This window comes from Xyrauchen texanus, chromosome 11 (assembly GCF_025860055.1).
Source record: "Xyrauchen texanus isolate HMW12.3.18 chromosome 11, RBS_HiC_50CHRs, whole genome shotgun sequence".
Classification (NCBI taxonomy): Eukaryota; Metazoa; Chordata; class Actinopteri; order Cypriniformes; family Catostomidae; genus Xyrauchen; species Xyrauchen texanus.
The window spans coordinates 34835679-34857182 of record NC_068286.1 but is presented as its reverse complement, the minus strand read 5'-3'; the positions used below and the strand labels follow the sequence as shown (position 1 = coordinate 34857182).

The 21504-nt window shown below is 46.6% G+C and overlaps 1 protein-coding gene across 1 annotated transcript in view; it reads left to right on the top strand.

Moving 5' to 3' along the window:
• Positions 1 to 21504, top strand: part of LOC127651424 (glutamate receptor ionotropic, NMDA 2A-like) — a 213785-nt gene that overhangs the window by 182028 nt on the left and 10253 nt on the right. The window contains exons 5-10 of the mRNA XM_052137234.1: positions 5533 to 5647; positions 13974 to 14176; positions 18750 to 18915; positions 19207 to 19360; positions 19536 to 19661; positions 20110 to 20339. Coding sequence (XP_051993194.1) covers positions 5533 to 5647; positions 13974 to 14176; positions 18750 to 18915; positions 19207 to 19360; positions 19536 to 19661; positions 20110 to 20339 — 994 coding nt within the window. The remainder of the gene's footprint in view (positions 1 to 5532; positions 5648 to 13973; positions 14177 to 18749; positions 18916 to 19206; positions 19361 to 19535; positions 19662 to 20109; positions 20340 to 21504) is intronic.

Sequence of the window (21504 nt, the reverse complement as noted above, 5' to 3'; positions counted from 1 at the left end):
CTCAGGGCCCTCTCCTTAAAAACGGCCCTGCTGATCGCACTCGCCTCTATCAAGAGGGTCGGGGACCTGCGAGCGTTCTCTGTCATCAACACTTGCCTGGAGTTCGGTCCGGCAGACACAAATGTGGTCCTAAGACCACAGCCGGGCTACGTGCCCAAGGTTCCTACCACGCCCTTCAGAGACCAGGTAGTGCACCTGCAAGTGCTGCCCCAGGAGGAGGCAGACCCAGCGCCTTCGTTGCTGTGTCCGGTACATGCTTTGCATACCTACTTGGACTGCACGCAGAGCTTTAGACGTTCTGAGCAGTCTTCTTCGGTGGACAGCGGAAAGGGAATGCTGTCTCCAAACAGAGGCTCTCCCATTGGGTGGTGGACACCATGCCGGGCTATGCCCCCCCCCCCCTGCGGGTCCAAGCACACTCAACAAGGAGTGTTGCTTCTTTATGGGAACTGGCCAGAGGCACCTCCCTGGCAGACATATGCAGAGCAGCGGGTTGGGCAACACCTAATACCTTTGCGAGATTCTACAATCTCAGGGTAGAGTCAGTCTAGCCCCTTGTTTTCTCAGGTCTGAGCCGGTAGAACTCGGTAACACGCTGACGGATTGTCCGGGTGAATCGCTTGCACCTAATGCCTTTTCTCTTGGCTGAGGTAATACCGTGTGCTTTTTCTCCCAGGAGAGCCCATTCACTCGGCTCCCTGGATGACTCCACCCTAGCCCCGTGGGTCCACAATTCGTCGGAGGAATTCACCGACCAAATCTACTGCGGGTACTCAAATCTACCCTGTACTGGAATAGGTGCTCTGCAGGTTAGGGCTCCTACGTGGACGTTCCATCTGTGTGTATTTTCCACGGTACGGTCTAATTACGAGTGGACCCGCATCTCCCTTGGGCAGTTGCAGCTGCCCCCCGGTCGCTGTGTCTGTAGCAACTCCTCCCTCTGAAGAGGCAGGATCTACCACTGCACTACTTCCCACATGTGACCTAAAAGCCCATGTGGTGTATTTCGCCACTTTTACCTCCCCCTCTTTGGGTGGGTGTGGTCTCTGCAGGGTCTTTTCACCCTAAAAGAATAGGAATCTGGGTAAGACCCCCTTACCACGATGCGTGTAAGGGCCCCAGCCGTTTTGCTCTATGCGAGAAACATAGAGAGAAAAGAGGCCCGGCTAGGCTCGGCCCTTTCCCATGTTGGCAAGCGTCGCCTTGTTCCCCTGTCTAGGGTAACTATTAGGGTTTCCGACGACTTTATGGAGCATTGGGGAAGGGTACGTGCAGTCTGATACAGCTGGTCGTTTTGGCATATCAAGTACCTGCCCGCTCCTGTGTCAGCAGTACACGTACATGGCTCAGCACATGGCGTGATTTAAATTGGACCCTTAGCGACAGACGGGGAACGTCTAGTTACGGATGTAACCTCCGTTCCCTGATGGAAGGAACGAGACGTTGTGTCCTCCCGGCCACGTCGCTGAGCCAAGCCACTGTTGTGGGCGGGCCATTTCCGGCTCCTCAGAAAAATCCTGAATGAAACAGATGCATTTCTCCACCTTTATACCCGTATGTCCGGGGCCGGAAATGCAAATTCTGTCTGCCAACTTCTCATTGGCCTTTTTCCATAGTTCAGAGGTATATTCGGTGCTCAAGAGAGACCCCTAGTGTCGCTTCTTCGACACAACGTCTCGTTCCCTCCTTCAGATGTTTCTACTGTAAAGGACTACTGTGACATTGAAGACTAAAAAGCATTCTAATTATGTCAGAGATTATTTTAAACACATGGATAAATTAGGAAAAGGTTCCAAAACAATGTCCAAGGCTTTGGATGTCCCAGTGTTGTTGGTTCAATTATTAGGAACTGCAATTTTTTTCAAACCCCCCAGACACCATATGGAAAAGGGCATCTCTAACAACTCTCTGCACAAACAAGCAAATGTGTGAGGGAAGCCACCGAGAGGCCAGCGATCACTTTGAAAGAGTTACAGAGTTCAGTAGCTGGGAACACAGTAAAAGTTGAAATGAACAGTCAACAATTATCAAGAGGTCCACAAAACAACATATGGCAGGAAGGCACAAAAGAAAGTACTATTCATAAAAGACCATGTTTAAACACATCTGGCATTTGACAAAAAGCATAATGGTGATCCAACTGCCATGTGATGAAAGATTTAAGGGCCAACAGAGCCAATTATAGAGAGATTTAGGACCATTCTCCGCAAACAGTGGCATTTGTCCTGGAAAATTTCAGGAAAAAATACTATTATTTTTAATGCATCTTTGCATTTCACAAGGTTACTGCTGAACTTTTAAGAAATCATATATTTCCACCTCAGGCACAGACTACCAGGGCCATAATTAACCTAGACATAATAGTGTCCCAATGATTAGTGGTCAACCAATTTGGGTTTTTCAATAGATTTTAAAACTACTACCTTATAGGGTTGTCATGATACCATAATCATATTTTACAATACTATACCAGCTAAAGAAGTAGTACCAATTAGTATCATGATATCACAAGATAGTGTGTTAATTCTTAAAAAAGTTTGTCAAAGGTGGTTCTTAGAAACTAGCCATTCCACTTGATGCTCCTGAAGTGGTGAAAACAAATTATGAATGATTTGGGAGAATGCTCAAATGGACTGACTTGTTACCTTATACATTCTTAGTTTGACATAAACAAATAAATAAAAACTACTTCGCCACATCAAAACAACCAGTTCAAACGGCAATGGCTTTAAACTTTTATTCAGTTATTCCTGTGATATATTTGATTGTTGCTAACATAAAAATAAATATATTATAACGTTGAAAAGACTGTTTTGAGCAGCTGTTTCAATATTACAACCCCTTCAGCCCCTCTCTCCTGGTAAGCAGCAGCGTGAGTGCAGATTACACACACACAGGGGCATAGATTCACTCCCCCCCAATAATAAAAACTAGCAAGTACAATACCATATTAGGGGCAAATTCAAAACAGAATTTTGCACCCATGAAGGGGACGCCACTCAAAAGACTATATTTTTAATGTTATTGCAGACAAAGGTCTAATTCAAATAAAGGTTTTAGCAAAAATTATATTTACTACTGCACATGCAACATAACTTACGATACTACCGTATTGACGGTACTGCTGTTTAAAAAAATACTGTGGCACTGGCTGTATTTTGAAGCTTTAGTATTGCGATACTACCGTAGCACCAGTCTACTGTGCAACCTTACAACATTAGTTAGTTAGTAAATCTTTTGTTGTCCCTTCAAAGGGCAATTTCTGTTGAAGTATCTGATGGCAAACACCTATATACATACAATAGGGTATACAGAATAAAACAAATAAAACAGATACAAGTCACAACTATAAAAATTGAAATAACAAAGTACAGCACCATATTTCAATCTTTATATAAACAACTTTCTATCTTATCATCCCCTAGCTCAGATAAACATGATCAACTGACACAATATTTACTAAAAAAAAAGATCTTGAAGCTCTGACAGTCCTAAACTTTGGAGCTCTGTATCGCTGACCTGAAGGGAGGATGTAAAATTCTGAGTGAAGGAATTGAGTAGAATCATTTAATATGGTCAAAGCCTTTCTAGGAGCCTGTTTTTCACATACAGTGGACAGACTTAGCTGCCTACAGCCCTAATACCCTATCCCAGTGGGTCGGCTGCTAATCACAGGGTTGGTGGTTCAATTCCCAGCCCACACGACTCCACATGCCAAAGTGTCCTTGGGCAAGACACACAACCCCACTACAATTGACACAACATCTCGTTTCCTCCATCAGGGAATGAGACAATGTTAAGAGGTTGAAGGTCACTGCAAAAATTGCTAAAAGGCCTTAGCTGTAGCATAAATTATTGAATCACAAAATATTATTCAGTCAATACTTTTTAACTCGTAGAAATTATAATAATAAAAATTCCAGTATTTCAAGTTGAAATATTGAGCACGATGAGACCAGAATTAATGCAAACATGTCAAAATATTGATTAAAAACTTTTTTTGGCCTTATGAATGCCAGTTTGCTTCAGTTCTGGATTTTCTGTAGAAAGAACTGTCAGCAGGCACTTGCCTCGCCACTGCCAGGTTCTATGTGGCCTCCACTTCGGTTTGCCACGCCTTGGTGGGCGGGGTGCCTTCTAAGAGGCATCCTTGCTAGGACCTCTTCATAGGGTAAGACCCCCCTTTTAAACCTCTAGAGTCAGAGTTTGGTAGACTTCTGACTCTCAAGATGGTTTTTCTTATGGCAATTACGTCTCTAAGGAGACTTGGGTACCTACAGGCTCTGTCTCTTTTGCCGTCCTGTTTTGAGTTACCCCCAGGTATGACCAAAAGCATTCTTTGCACCCTCACCCTGACTACCAGCCCAAGGTGCCTTTCGCAACCCTTGGCCGGTTATTCTCTAAGCCTTCTGCTCCCTGCCGTTTGTAACGCCGGAGCAGCTAAGACTTCTCAGACTTTGTCCAGTCTGCACCCTTCAGACTTATGTCCACCGCATTTGCTAGTGGAGTAAAGTCAGGGCAGCAATTCTTCACTTGGAAGCCGTGACCGGGTTGCGGTCACCGCCTGGCAGACTATGTCACTTTGGGTGAGGGACATTACTGCCGGGCCTACGAGGCACGCGGTCAAGCTTCGCCAGTAGGTTTTAGGGCGCACTCTACCAGAGGGCTCTCCCCCTCTAAAGCCTTGGCTAGAGGTCTCCCTCTGCAGCAAGTCTGTGATGCGGCAGGTTGGTCCCCTCCGCACACATTCATCAAATTTTATGGTTTAGATGTTTATGCTACTCCGGGCACTTACGCCCTTGAGTCGACATCTCAAGCTCATGTCTGAGACCTCTCTCGTTCCTGTGAGCACACTTCACAACCGTAGGGGTCCGGACAGCCCCAGTGCGGCGGCGTGGGTATTGCATTCCCAAAGCGCTTAGCAAAGTGCAGCATCAAGTGAAACTTTTTGTAAAGGGAACGTCTCGGGTTACGTATGTAACCCTTGTTCCCTGAAAAAAGCGCAATGAGATGCTGCGCTGTTTTGCATCAGCCGAGGCTATAAATTCCGGTCAATGTTCATTGACGTGTTACACACATATTCACAGCTCGGTCACAACTAGGATTGTTCCCAAAGCGCTTAGCAAAGCGCAGCATCTCATTCCGCTTTTTTCAGGGAACAAGTGTTACATACGTAACCCGAGACATTTTGTGTTAGTCATATAAGCTCACAAAAGTAATTTCTTGTCTTTGGGAAATAGACTTCTCATCTAATGGCTTTGTTATTGTCAGCAATGTTATTTAGTTGATGCTGCCTCTGCATGTGTGAGAGTGTGTATATTGCTACCAATTTACCATTTACCTAACTTGGAGCACTTTTTATACATATTTCATTAAATGACTTTTATGCAGGCACAAAACTGAAAAGCACATTTAGTTAATGAAAGCAGCTTGACAATATATATTTGAAAGCCTCTTATAACCCAGTCAATACTTATCTTTTAAGGCATGTGTGTGTGTCTGTGTGTTTGTTTGTTTGTTTTTGTTTTTCAGATATATGATGGGAGTCAGTCTGGGGGGTAAAGATCATTCATTCATGGATGATGGCTACCAAGTCAATCCCAAACTGGTTGTCATTGTTCTGAACACACAGAGGAAATGGGAAAAGGTAAGATATAGTCTTTAAACTTTATATCCCCCAAATCGTAATTTTCTTCCTTTAGCTTTGCCTAGAAGGGGGTTCAGAAAGCATAAGCAATCAATATTCCGTTTACTAGCTCAAAGCCTTTTTGTGGCTGTGATGGAAAATGCAGTGGCCTCACTATTAGAGCAAAAGAACATTTCATTTATACTTTCCATTTCACACCCTGGATTTTTTATTTTTTTTATGCAGAAGACTTCAAACAGTGTTAGCTCAGTCACAAACAGTCGAAAATGTCCCTTCTTAAGGCAATGGTTTCATAACTGATTTATTAGGAAATTATTTCAGGCAATAAACCGGAGCATAGTGCATGAACACATGTGTCTCTGTCATATTTAAATGTGTTACTTATTTTCCTTTTTCATTTGTATCTCTATTTTGGCTATTAACAGAAATAATTTGCTTGTTTTCTTTATGGTAATTTATTCTTCTTTTTTTTTCTTTGCGATCTCTCTTTTTAGCTTTATATGTTCTCGGCACTTCACACACTCATTTTCTTAATCATTTGCTCACTCATGTGTTCTTTTAATGACTTGTTATATCTCTAAGGTGTGTTGGATGCTGTGTTTTGACAGTGCCCTACAGTGTGAGTGAAGACATACACACACACAAACACACATTAAAACCCTGCAGTGATTGTGTGAAAAGTGTGACACTAATCATTTCTCACTGAGACGGAGCTAGAACAGGGTGTGAGCAAATCATGTTATTGAAGCTTATAGACAAACACACACACATGACAGAACAGGATTGCACAAAATGTAAACCACATATGAGACAATTATTACTTGTGGTATACATACTAGCCTTACATAACATTATGTTGTTACATGGGTAGTTGACATGACATTTCAAGCAGAGATAATTGCGACATGCTATACTTCATCTAAAACTACTTAAAACATAATTTATCAAATTATTTTATAATTATTATACATGTTTTTATCACTTAATTTTAATAAAGGGATTACATGGATTATTTGTATTTTTACAAATTAATTTATCACACCACAGGACCAGTAACTGAGTTAAAAGATTAAGAAATGTAATTAGAAAGGGTGAAAAACATATTCACTTTGTCTTATACATTTATATAAAAAAAATGTAACCCCTTGACCATTTTTTTTTTTTTTTTAAGTAATAAAATTCTAAAAAGAATTGATCTATTGTATGTTAGTCCCCTGAACCGGCCCTTGGCTCACAGCCATCTCCCAGGCCACCAAAACCGGCCTCTGTCCTGTGGCCTCCTCCTAGGCCCCCTGAGCCGGCCCTTGCCTTATGGCCAGCCCCCGGGCCATCTAAACCTGTCCCTGCCCGATCGATACCTCCCTGGCCCCCTAAACCTGTCCCTTTGTGCCCCCATAGACTGCTTGCCTGTCCTCTCGGCCTCCTTGGACTGCCTGTCTGCCAATCTTTGCCCCCCTGGACTGCCTGTCTGCCACTCGTTGCCCCCTTGGACTTCCTGCCTGCCCTCTGTGCCCCTTGGACTGCCCTCTTGCTCTTGTGCCCCCCTGGTCTGCCTGTCTGCCCCTGGTGCCCTCATTTTGTTTTTTGTGAGTTTTTTGTCCTTGGTTTTTTTCTTTAGGATCGTCTGGATTCCGATCCTTTGAGGGGGGGCTCTGTTATGTATACCTTGTCTTGTTTCACTGTTGCCCTTTTGTTTGCCATTTTTGTCACTTTTGCATTCCTTAGTTTTCACTTTTGTCCCTTGTGTAACTCCATAGTCTCCTTGTTAGCTTTCGTTCATTGTTTGCACCTGCCCTCATTTGTTTGCCTTTGGTTTCTGTCGATCACCTTGTTATCTTGTTTGAGTCCTGTTTGTTCATTGGCCCCTTTGTCCCACATTCTTGTATTTAAACCCTGTCTGTTTGTTCAGTCTCTGTCAGTCGTTGTTTGTTAATGAATGTGTTTTGATTGTTGTTGCCTGGTATGTGTTCCCTGCCCGAGTTCTCTGTTTGTTTTCATCGTGTTTAGTTTTCAGTTTTCAGTTTTATTTTCCCCATTGAGGGTTGTTCCTTTTGTTTACTTGTTTGTTTATTTAATAAAATTCTAAACTGCATTTGGATCCGCATCTCCTCGTCTGCCTCGTTGCTCAATCGTTACAGAACGATAGACCATGGATCCAGCGGTTTTACGCACCAGATACCACCTGCTCTGCCTGAGGCAAGAGGACCGTCCGATTGAGGCCCACGTCTGCGACTTCCTGGAACTTGCGGCTGTTGCGGACTTCCCAGACACCTCCCTTGTGGTCTTCTTCAGGGACAACCTGAGTGGCTGGCTGAAGGAGCGGCTTCCGCCGGCATCACGCGGCTGGACTCTCCGCGACTTCCTGGAGGTGACCTTACTGTTGTGCGGCTCCCCGCTCACTGTGGGCCATGCTGGGAAGGACTCTACCTCTCCACCTACTGAGGAGACTCTTCAGTCGTCCCAGGCTCTCCCTGTTACGCCTGCCCCGGTCTGCGAACCAGAGCCCACACCTGCCCCGGTCTGCGAACCAGAGCCCACACCTGTCACGGTGAGCGAGCCTGCGCCCACGCCTGTCACGGTGAGCGAGCCTGCGCCCACGCTTGTCACGGTGAGCGAGCCAGCGCCCACGCATGTCACTGTGAGCGAGCCAGCACCCACGCATGTCACTGTGAGCGAGCCTGCGCCTGCGGCCTCTACCGTCAGCGAGCCAGAGCCCTTGCCAGCCACGGCCAGCGAGCCTGAAGCCACGCTGACCAGGAACAGCGTCCCAGCTTCGCCAGTCGCATCAGTCCGGAGGAAGAGGAGAAGGGGAAAGGTCTCTGCTCTCCAGCCTCCGCCTGCCGCAGCCCCGTGCCCTAAACCCCCCTTGGCTCTGCCCTCAGCACCCAGCGAACCCAAGCCGGCGCATACCACGGTAACCCAGCCAGAGCCTGTCGCCTCAGAAGTCAGTGAGCCAGTGCCTGTCACCTCAGAGGTCAGTGAGCCAGTGCCTGTCGCCTCAGAGGTCAGTGAGCCAGTGCGTGTCGCCACTGAGGTCAGTGAGCCAGCACCTGTAGCCTCAACCGTCCCTGAGCCAGCGCCTGTAGCCTCGACCGTCCCTGAGCCAGCGCCTGTAGCCTCGACCGTCCCTGAGCCAGCGCCTGTAGCCTCGACTGTCCAAGAGCCAGCGCCAGTAGCCATGACCGTCCAAGAGCCAGCGCCTGTAGCCTCGACCGTCCAAGAGCCAGCGCCAGTAGCCATGACCGTCCAAGAGCCAGCGCCAGTAGCCATGACCGTCCAAGAGCCAGCGCCAGTAGCCATGACCGCCCAAGAGCCAGCGCCAGTAGCCATGACCGCCCAAGAGCCAGCGCCAGTAGCCACGACCTTCCAAGAGCCAGCGCCAGTAGCCATGACAGTCCAAAGGCCAGCGCCAGTGGTCGCGCCCGTCCAAGAGTCAGCACCGCTCGAGCCTCCCAGAGCTCCGCCTTCCGAGCTTTCCAGAGCTCCGCCTTCCGAGCTTCCTAGTGCTCCGCCTTCCGAGCTTTCCAGAGCTCCGCCTTCCGAGCTACCCAGTGCCCCGCCTTCCGAGCTTCCTAGTACTCTGCCTTCTGAGCCTTCCGAGCTTTCCAGAGCTCCGCCTTCCGAGCTTCCTAGTACTCTGCCTACCGAGCCTTCCGAGCTTTCCAGAGCTCCGCCTTCCGAGCTTCCTAGTACTCTGCCTTCCGAGCTTTCCAGAGCTCCGCCTCCCGAGCTTCCTAGAGCTCTGTCCTCCGAGCTCCCCGAGTTTTCCAGAGCTCCGCCTCACGAGCCTCCTAGGGCTCCGCCTCTCAAGCCCCTCGAGCCTTCCAGGGCTCCGCCCCTCAAGTCTCTCGAGTCTTCCAGGGCTCCGTCTCTCAAGTCTCCTGAGCTTTCCAGAGCTCCTCCTCCCAAGCCTCCTGGGCTCCGCCTCTCAAGCCCCTCGAGCCTTCCAGGGCTCCGCCCCTCAAGTCTCTCGAGTCTTCCAGGGCTCCTCCTCCCGAGCCTCCCAGGGCTCCGTCTCTCAAGTCTCTCGAGTCTTCCAGGGCTCCTCCTCCCGAGCCTCCCAGGGCTCCGCCTCGCAAGTCTCTCGAGCCTTCCAGTGCTCCGCCTCTCCGTCTCGCAAGTCTCCCGAGCTTTCCAGAGCTCCTCCCGAGCCTCCTGGGGCTCCGCCTCTCAAGCCCCTCGAGCCTTCCAGGGCTCCGCCTCTCAAGCCCCTCGAGCCTCTCGAGCCTTCCAGTGCTCCGCCTCCCAAGTCTCTCTCGAGTCTTCTAGGGCTCCGCCCCTCAAGCTTCTTGAGCCTACCAGGGCTCCGCCCCTCAAGCCTCTCGAGCCTTCCAGGGCTCCGCCTCCTATGGCTCAGCCTCCTACGGCTCCGCCTCCCGAGCCTCCCACAGCTCTGCCTCCCAAGCCTCCTACGGCTCCGCCTCCCGAGCCTCCTACGGCTCCACCTCCCAAGCCTCCTACAGCTCCGCCTCCCACGGCTCTGCCTCTCGAGCCTCCTACAGCTCAACCTTCCTCGGCTCCACCTCCGAAGCCTTCCAGCTCACCGCCTGAAGAACCTCCTACGGCGCCACCTCCCTCGGCCCCGCCGCAAGAGCCACTCCCGGCTCCGCCTTCGAAGCCTCCCTCAGCCTCGCCTCCGACGCCTCCTAGTTCCTTCCTGGCTCCGCCTCTCCCGGCTCGGCCTCTCGGCCTCCTTGGACTGCCTGTCTGCCAATCTTTGCCCCCCTGGACTGCCTGTCTGCCACTCGTTGCCCCCTTGGACTTCCTGCCTGCCCTCTGTGCCCCTTGGACTGCCCTCTTGCTCTTGTGCCCCCCTGGTCTGCCTGTCTGCCCCTGGTGCCCTCATTTTGTTTTTTGTGAGTTTTTTGTCCTTGGTTTTTTTCTTTAGGATCGTCTGGAATCCATCTGTTTGTTTTCATCATGTTTAGTTTTCAGTTTTATGTTTTATTTTCCCCATTGAGGGTTGTTCCTTTTGTTTACTTGTTTGTTTATTTAATAAAATTCTAAATTGCATTTGGATCCACATCTCCTCGTCTGCCTCGTTGCTCAATCGTTACAGTTAGGAATTTCCCCAAGACAAATCAGCTTTATCCATAACATGATCATAATATTACAACTGCACAGACAATAAAACTAATTAACAGGTGAACTTGCAGAAGTTATACACTAGTCAAAATGCATAAATTGCACTGTGAAAAACCCTGCTTCCTTAAAAATGTGTTGCATGTATCCTAAACGTGAGGAATTAACTTCTATAATTATGATGTGCTTTTTTGTAAGGAGCTCAGTTATTCAGGTCAGTTTACTCATGTTGTTTACTCTTACATATACTCTTACATTATTCTTTAATATGTTTGAACTATGTTTAATTAATTGTTATTTAAAAAGTAGTATATACAGTGTATATATACATTGTTTTATATTTGGTTGAAGTATGGTCTGTTACAGTTTTAAAATTGTTCTGTCATTTTGCTCATTATCATCAAATAAAATGTTATTTACACTTTACAATAAGATTTAATTTGTTAACACTGTGTATTGGTAAAAGCACAAATACTAAAGATATACAATGCTAAGCATCATTGGATGAGTGACCCCACTGTAGGACTGATCGCGGAACAAATAAACAACCTGCCTGTCATGTGGCAGGGGGGTGCAATGTTTCGTAGCGCAGCATGGACTTTAGCCTCCACCTCCCAGGATACCATGCCCACCACTCGAGTGGAGGGTGGTAGTATGGTATCCGGTGGAATGTTGGAGGTCTCGAATTCGAAAAATTTAGACTACGAGTCAGGATTGACATTCTTAGAGCCCGCTCAATGCCACCCGCCCAAGGCCAACCGGACAGCCAGCAATTCTCGGTTACCGACGTCGTACTTCTGTTCTGCTGGTGTTAAGTGGTATGAAAAAAAAGGCACACGGATGCAAAATGCTCCCTATGGGTTTTAAAATCCGTCTTCCACTTATTCCCCTTCCTAATTCGGACAAGGTTATAAGCATTGTGGTGGTCCAACTTCATAAAGATGGACGCTCCCTGTAAGTGTTCGAAAGCTGAGGACATCAGTGGCAAAGGATAGCGATTCTTCACCGTGATTACATTCAGCCACCAATAATCTATACAGTGTCTACACCATCCTTCTAATCCATGAAGAAGAACCCCACCCCTGCCGGCAACAAGGAAGAGAGGATGAGACCGCCTGCCAGAGAATCATTGATATACCTGTTCACAGATGGAGGTTGGATCAGGTAAAAGTATAACTGCTCCACATGACAAATGTGACTGAGTGAGTTGTTGAACAAAGCAGGTGAGCTCAGTAAGCTATGACGCCATCATCTCCAGAGCCCGGTTCGATGCGGTGAAGAGTAGATTCCTCCGCTGGGTCCATAGTTGGCTAGATTGTTCTGTCAGAGAGTGAGAGCGAGACAATGAGACCCAAGAGCAGAGAAACAGTTCAAAGGATTTATTAACAATAAATGATAACTTTAACTGTGCTGGCAAAGACTGTAGATCCAGGCACCGGCTGCAGTTGAGGGAAGGACTTTTGGGGATGAGTGCACACAGTAGCAGCACAATAGCCAGATCTGTGAAGAGTGTGTTCATAGATGAGTGTGTGCATTGTGGAAGTCAGGAGCAGACTCATAGGAATCCTCCGTAGAAGTGTAGTGAGGTGCAGGGAACAACGCCCAGCAGATTGGAAGGCAATCACTTTCCCGACACAAGGGCAGAGACGAGGGATCCTCCATTGAAGATTTGTGAGTGCAGAGAACAAGCGTGCAGCAAGCTGGAAGGTAACCACACTACAGAGACAGAGATGGGCAACCAAACAGATACTTGAGACAGGACCAACTAGGCAGAGAGAGTGAGGTAAGTTACTTCACATCAAACAACAATCTAGCAAGGATAGTGAGAACATGAAGGGTTTAAGTAAGGAGTGAATTAGAGGAGAACCAGGTGTTGCTAGCACGCTAGTTAGTTGCATGATTAGCATTCCCCAAGGAACAATCAATATTCCCATGGAAACACTGATCATGCATGCCGGCTTTGCATGCGAGACATGAGGGAGAGAAAATAACAAAACACACAGAATAAAGCAACAAACACACCGGAGCCATGACAAAAACACAATGTACGTGTATGAGGATGCGGGGTCGCACAAGGTTAACAAAGATTTATGAATGCTGTAAAAAATATATTGTTCGTTGTTAGTTCTAGATACCTAATACATTAACTAATATTAAAGAACGGAGCCTGGTTGTAAAGTGTTACCTGTTATTTTACTCAACTAAAATGATATGCTATTTTAGTCTGGGTGAAATTTACTTAAATTAATATATATGACTGTGATGAAGAGGAGGGCGTGGACGACTGACGCTGAGTCATCTGATCAGCGGGAGTGCGAGATAAAGGGGAGATGGAGACGCCAGTTTGAGAGAGATTCATTTCATCTTATGTTTTAAGTTCAGTTATATCATTAAAAGTTGGTGTTGATTGTTCAGCCATTTCGTGCCTCCTCCTTGCCTGTCTTTTTCCTGTAGCAATTACATGATGAAATATCAATTAAAGTTTGGAATAATGTACAGATTTTGCTCTTATAGAAAGAAATTGGTACTTTTATTCACCAAAGTGGCATTCAACTGATCACAATGTGTAGTCAAAATATATATATATATATGCAGTATACATATGTATATATTTACCATAGAGAGAGAGAGAGAGAGAGAGAGAGAGAGAGAGAGAGAGAGAGAGAGAGAGATGACTGTCATACAGAGTTATAAGTATGGGTTAAAATTAATCACCAATGGTAGTTTGAATTTAACATCACGCCCTGAATAGTTAAATATGGTGTTAAAACATCTGTCAGCTCTAGTTATGCATCAGAGAGATAACCTAAAATCTTGATGTCTGAAAAGCAAGTTCATGGACATCAACATGTCAACTATTCACTTGCAGACAGTAAACAGGTAGGTGTCATGGTATTAGATAGACTGAGGGAGAGACTTTGATCCTGGTCTTTGAAGGTGGCATAAACTTGGAGATAACCCTGGGATATCTATTGGAATAATAAGCCTTTCTGCAAGCAGATTTGAGAATTCTGATATGTTCCTCTGATAACATATTCCTGGGATATCTATTGGAATAATAAGCCTTCCTGCAAGCAGATTTGAGAATTCTGAGTTCCTCTGATACATATTCAATCCTGCTTTAAAGAGCACAAAATCCCATGCTTATCCAAAACTTATATGGCTAACCATGTATGCCACGTTCAAAAGATCTTTTAACCTTGTATACTTGAGGGCCAATCTTCATGTTTGTGTGTGTCTACAGATGGGACGATGGGAAAACCACTCACTGAGGTTGAAGTTTCCTGTGTGGCCACGTTATAACTCTTTTGGGGACAAGGACGCTGATGAGAACCACTTGAGTATTGTGACTCTAGAGGAACGACCCTTTGTTATAGTAGATGATGTGGACATTCTTACTGGAACTTGTAATCGCAACTCAGTGCCATGCAGAAAACACATTAAAGAGTGAGTTTTATTAAAACAACTTCAAAGAACAGCTTTAGAAGATAATAATGGTTTTGAATGCATTATTGGTTTCCCCAGACATTGTACATTCTATCTTTGTTAACCTTTAGCTTTAGAGCTGTATTTTTTTGGAAAATACAGGATTAATTGTGTTTATTCTCTATTGTGGTTAATTCTCAACTTTTTGAGTGTTATCTTTTGAACTAATAAGAGATTCCGAACACAATAACGTCCTGGTTACTTCCGTAACCTCCGTAACACTTGTCGATGTAGTGACACTAAGGGTCACTCTTGAGAGCCTGGGACACCTCTGATCTTTGATAAAAGGCCAATGGGAATTGGCGAGTGGTATGTGCATGCTCCTCCTCTGGACATACTGGTATAAAAGGAGGGGATGCGCATACTGCTCATTAGGTTTTGTGCTGAGGAGACGAGAATAAGGTCCTGGCCATTTCAGCGGGTAGTTCAGCATTGTGGCAGGAGGGACACAACGTCTTGTTCCCTCCATCAGGGAACGGAGGTTACAGAAGTAACCAGGACATTCCCTATCTGTCACTCACTCGGCGTTGTGTCGATGTAGTGACACTAGGGTCCCCTACAAAAAAAACGCCACAACTAGCTGAAATGGGTTACGTGGATCGGCTGTGCGAGACAGGCAGACTGCTGTGTGCCACATAGCCAGCACACTGGGCCAGCTCGTAACCTCCCTTGACGCTAGTGTAAGTGTTGAACAGCCCTTTTGGGGACGAGTCAACTACCTAAAAGGATAGGGACAGGCTTGTCCTAGTCATGCCTTCTTTCCCTCTTGTCTAGACTGAAGTATGTCATGTTGAGACATCCCATGATAGGTCCTGCCCAATGGGGGAGGAGGCTCTACAAGCATGGGGACTGGGGTAGAGGGGCCTCTGCCCAAGGAAGATGCAGTTTGACAACAGGGAAAGGTTTTTCAGCTAAATATACGTCGCAAGGGGTTGCCTATGGGTATCCGGCGCATGCGGAGCACCTGTCCCAATACGGGGCGTAGTTAGCACAAGTACTGGGTTGGCAGAGATTTTCTCCGCAAACTCATCTGCAGCAGGGCTAGGAGGAAATCAATCAGGGAACACATTTGTGAACACTACTGGGAATCAACAATGCACATCTTCAGCTCAAGGGAGGTTGAAGGCGCAAGTGATATACTCGGCCGGTTGAGTCGGACTTAGCCATTCGTTCCTGCTAAGACACGGGACGAGACCGACTCAACCCGGAGATTGTAGAATATCGCGAAGGTGTTGGGTGTAGCCCAACCTGCTGCTCTGCAAATGTCAGCTAGAGAGGCGCCACTGCTCAGAGACCAGGAGGCCGCTCGTAGCCCTGCAGAGGGCGGCAAATGCTGAGCCTGGTTGGCAACAACTATGGTGTCGATGAGCCAGTGGGCGATCCTCTGTTTGGAGACAGTGCTTCCTTTCCGCTGTCCACCAAAGCAGACAAATAACTGCTCAGAGATCTTAAAGCTCTGCGTGCGCTCCAAATAGATGCACGCACCGGACACAGCAACGCTTAGGCTGGGTCTGCCTCCTCCTGGGGCAGTGCTTTCAGGTTCACCACTTGGTCCCTGAAACCGTGGGAACCTTGGGCACATAGCCCGGTCTGGGTCTCAGGATCATGTGACAGTAGCCCGGACCGAACTCCAGGCATGTTTCGTTGACAGAGAACGCTTGCAGGTCCACAACCCTCTTGATGGATGTGAGCGCCGTCAGGAGGGCAGTGTTCAAGGAGAGTGCCTTAAGCAGACTCTAAGGGCTCGAAGGGAGCCCCTCACAGGCCTTGCAGGACCACGGAGAGGTCCCATGAGGGAACGAGGCATGGTCTGGAGGGAATCAACCTCCTAGCTCCTCTCAGGAACCTGATAATCAGGTCATGCTTCCCTAAAGACTTCCCGTCCACTGTGTCATGGTGTGCAGCTATGGCAGCCACGTACACCTTCAAGGTGGAGGGGGACAGCCGTCCCTCCAACCTCTCCTGCAGAAATCAAATCTCTGAGCCAACTCCTCATCTCTGGGGGTATTCGTGTCGGGAAGAACAACAGACGCCACTTCAAGGCATACAGGTGCCTCATAGAGGGGGCCCTAGCCTGAGTGATGGTGTCTACCATGGCAGGTGGTAGGCCACTGAGGTCTTCCACGTCCCGTCCAGGGGCCAGACATAGAGATTCCAGAGGTCTGGTCACGGGTGCCAAATGATGCCCCGTCCCTGAGAAAGAAGGTCCTTCCTCAGGGGAATTTGCCAGGGAGGGGCTGACGCGAGAAGCATGAGGTCCGAGAACCAGCTGTGTGCCAACACATCTATGCGGAGGGGAGCCTCTGTCAGGGCGACCCAGAGCGGGCAATGGGGGATCCCTGGGAGGCGAACAGGTCTACCTGTGCCTGCCCGTATCGTCTACAGATTAGCTGAACCACCTAAGGGTGGAGTCTCCACTCTCCTTACGTGAGGTCGCCCGGGATATGAGTAGCTCGCAGCGACTTGAGGTGCTGCTGACTCCAGAGGAGGAGACAGCGGGCGAGTTATGACATGCGAGGGGAGTGTAACCCGCCATCGCGTTTTAAATATGCCACCGCCACCATGTTGTCTGTTCGAACTAACACGTGCTTGCCCTGAATCAACATCTGGAACCTCTGTAGGGTGAGCAGTATTGCCAACAACTCGAGGCAGTTGATGTGCCAACGTAGCCGTGGGCTCGTTCAGGGGCCGGCAGCCCCTGCCCATTGCATATAGCGCCCCAGCCCGTCTTGGAGGCATTAGTTGTGACCACGACGAGCCTGGAGACCTGTTCTAGGGGAACCCCTGCCCGTAGAAATATGAGGTGGTTCCAAGAGCTGAAGAGGCGGCGACAGATCGGTGTGATGGCCACACCATGTGTGCCATGGCGCCATGCCCATCTCGGGACTCGAGTCCGGAGCCAGTGCTGAAGTGGTCACATATGCATCAACCCGAGTGTTGTGGCCACAGCCGAGGATGCCATATGCCCAGAAGTCTCTGAAATAGTTTCAGTGGGACTGCAGTCTTCTGTCTGAACACCTTCAGACAGGTCAGCACCAACTGGGCGTGCTTGTTCGTGAGGCGTGAGTCCAACTCCAAACTGAGAAAAGAGATGCTTGGCAAGAGAAGTTGATGCCGGCAAACCTGGGCGGGCACCTGGCGAACTGAATCGCGCAGCGAGTTGGACGGTCCGGGTCAGCCTTCGCGCCGGGTTGTAAAGCATGAGCCATGTGTCCAAACTCCGGGCGAGGGGGACCAGGGAAACATATTCGTCAGAGGTACCGGTGGGAAGGGGCATCACGGCGGCGCGGAGCCAGGGAGGCCACATTGATGGGGTTTGAGCCCTGTGGCGGTGCTGAGTCGAGAGACATCGAAGCACTTACCTGACTCCTGATACTCACCGGTGGATCGGTCAAGGAGGTGTTTTGTCCCCATGGTCCGTCGAAACCATCCGGGTTTGAGTATATCTGTGCCACAGCTTGGTACGCCGGGGCGGGGAATCTGCCGCCGGGGTGTTAGACCTGCCAGAGAGAGACAAAAGCCGTCATCTCAGCGTCCACCTGTTACTGGGCGACCACACCCGAGGGGGGAAGCCCAGCAGAGGTTTCCGCATCAGACAGGATGAGCCCGCTCTCCGATGCTGCGCTCGAGAGCTCAACACCTTCACGGGCACCGAATAAGAGGTTGAACTCGCCCTGGGACGAGCCGGTGCACTCATCCAAATGCCTAACCGGAGCAAATGAGCTTGCCGGGGTATTGGAGGTCCGCATGGATTTAACCCGCAGAGGTGGTCCCATTGTGGTCCCCAAATCGCCACCAGTGCTCACTGCGCTGGCCTGATACCCATAGTTAGAAGGGCCGAGTCAGGGAGCCGCAATGTTGCCATGGTCATGGCCTCGCAATGAGGACATGACGCATCCACAAAAGATGTCTCGCCATGGGCAGCACCCAGGCATGAAAGACAGCGATTGTGGCCATCAGAAGGCGAGAGGTATACCAGGAACAGCTTTACCACAACCAGGAATAACACACGATTGGAAAGGCATCTTTAAAAAGACGCGTCTTGAAAAAGACGTTCTGATGTGTGCCGCTGTTTTAGAATATACTCTTTTTGTGAGGGAAAATCTCTTATAGAATATACTCTAAGATCTGCTGAAGCACCCGTGCAGAGAGGGGAGAAAGCCGCTGTAATGCGCCATTACGATCCAACAGAGGTGAGGGATGGAAATCGCTTGTATCAGCTTGAACCATCGACCGCTCTGCTCCGAGGAGAAAATCTAATAAGTGGTATGCATGTCCCCTACTTTTATACCTGTATGTCTGGGGGAGGAGCATACAATTACCACTCGCCAATTCCCATTGGCATTTTATCAAAGATGAGAGGTGTCTTGGGCTCTCAAGAGCGACTCACAGTGTCACTACAGTGACACAATGTCAAGTGAGTGACAGATAGAGAACTGTTTATCTTAAAGCTATCACAGCATCAACAGCTTTTCTATATTTGTGTGTCTGTATGAGCTGCTTTTCTATATGTGTGTGTTTGTGTGTGCTACAGTAACACTACAGAGGGTTCCTACTTCAAGCAGTGCTGCAAGGGCTTTTGTATAGACATCCTGAAGAAGATTGCTAGGAATGTAAAGTTTACCTATGATCTTTACCTGGTCACTAATGGTAAACATGGCAAGAAGATCAATAATGTGTGGAACGGCATGGTGGGGGAGGTAATCACCATATTAAACCTTATGAGTGAATTGTCAATTTTTTTTAGTTTTAGTAACATAATTGTTGTATATTTTCCCACCTATGCATTCATGCACTGATTGCTTGTTTGGATCAATTACTCTTATATCCATCCATAAATTCATCTCTAACCAACCATTCAATATTTATGCATCCATTTGTGTATCTACCCACCCATCAATCCATCCATCACTGTCTTTTTATCCATCCAACCATCCATCCACCCAGTGTTTTTCTGTCTCTTAAGCTGGTTTCTCTTATTTGATCTGTAGGTTATGAATAAAAAGGCTGTAATGGCCGTTGGCTCATTGACCATAAATGAAGAGCGGTCAGAGGTCATAGACTTCTCTGTCCCATTCGTCGAGACAGGCATCAGTGTAATGGTGTCCCGTAGCAATGGAACGGTGTCGCCCTCTGCGTTTCTAGGTAATGCATCTGAAATCACACAAACATTGGATCAAATAGTTGTATTCCCTTTGAGATCCATCTGTTTTTAGCTCTGCTTGTCCTCATTTGTTTTCTCTTCTCTCTTCTCTCTCTCTCTCTCTCTCTCTCTCTCTCTCTCTCTCTCTCTCTCTCTCTCTCTCTCTCTCTCCCTCAGAGCCCTTCAGTGCTTCAGTGTGGGTTATGATGTTTGTCATGTTACTCATTGTCACAGCAATCGCTGTTTTCCTCTTTGAATTCATCAGCCCGCTTGGTTTCAATAGAAACCTGGCACAGGGCAAAGGTATGATACACTCCTCAACCACTTAGTCAACCAACCTCTGCTTTAAAATTATGTAAAACATAGTCAGAATACATGGATAAAATGGTAAAACTTAAAATCTGAACTATAAACATTAAATGGTTCACATAAGTTCAGATAAAAATGAAAATATTGGCATTGTCTGGCTTCACCCTCATGTTGTTCCAGACCTGTATGACCTGCAGCATGTTAGTGTTAGTAACCATTCTCTTTCATTGTATGCCTAACATCTCCTTTTGTGTTCCATGGAAGACAGAAAGTTTGTAACAACATGAGGGTGAGTAAATGATGACAAATTTTTCATTTTTGGGTGAACTATCCATTTAAACATTTTAATGCACCTTGAGTATCAATACAAGCACAAAGACCTTATAACATCCTACTCTCTCCTCACTAAATTTCTGCTTTTCTCATTTTTAATTTTGTCTAGACCCTCATGGACCCTCTTTTACCATTGGTAAAGCTATCTGGCTGCTGTGGGGTCTTGTGTTCAACAACTCTGTCCCAGTACAGAACCCCAAGGGCACTACCAGTAAATTTATTGTGTCCATATGGGCCTTTTTTGCTGTGATCTTCCTGGCTAGCTACACTGCCAACTTGGCTGCTTTTATGATCCAAGAGGAGTTTGTGGACCAAGTCACAGGTCTCAGTGACAGAAAGGTAATTTTTAGTGGTGTAATCTGTATTATAGATCTTGGCTCTAAAATGTACTTAGCTGACTAAATATTATCCTAATACAATTGAAACCTTATAAGTAACTCATCTGAGATGCTCCACATTGGCAACTTTGTTAAGTCACTGCAATGTTAAGGAACTGATTTTGACATCAGCTAAGCTAACAGATGTTTACACCAATAGCACATGAATTGGGTAAAAGCACATCTTCCTATAGCTGTAACTCAGTGGCCCCAAAAAGTATAAACATTTGGGCACTTTGTCACACTAAAAATATATAAATTTCATTGCATTAAATCCATACATTCAATGTTAAACCAAGAGGCAACTGCAAACAAATCATCCTGGTCCTTTTCTCAGAATAAACTTCACTCGTTTGCATCCACTTTCATTTTGCAATTAGTTTTAACCAAATGAGTCATGATAATTTTTATGTGGCTGTATGAAGTCAGTTCTTCTCAAGTTCACATTGGTGTACTATAAGAGTAACCACAGATGTAGTTTATCACATTAACTTTGGACTTTTTCCAAAATGTTTGAAAACTATAAAGTGTTAGAATAATTAGTCTAAATTTGTTTTGCTTGAAAAGTGTGTTTGTAATATATATTGTAATTAAATGCCACTTTGTTTGATATTTTGTTATATAATGCAAAGACGATCATGCATTTTAAGTGTGATTTAAGTGTCCAAATATGTTTAGGGGCCACTCTATTTCCTATGGAAACTTTTGCTAATCACAAATCCATGGTGAGTTTACCCAAATTTTGTGGTGCCCCAAATTTTGGTCACAAAAATATATTTTTTACGGTATTATAAAAGTGATACAGAATTTGAACTCAAGCCTTTCTAAAGAATGTCTAAAAATACACCGTAAAAAGTGAAAATAAACTATTTCTACCTAATTTGACTTTAAAAAATTAAGTTAATTTATTAAAAACATTATGTAGAAAGGTTGATTGAGTCATAATAAAATAATAATTAAAGCCAGTTAATTGAGATGCTACCACATAAAGCAAATTTTTACATTGTGCTGTCAAGGTTGTCAGCTCACTCGGATTTGTGGAAAGGGCCAGTTTGTCATAATATATTTACAACTTGGAGCACCTGAACTACACCAGTTACTTGATCTACTTCCCCTGATATATTTAT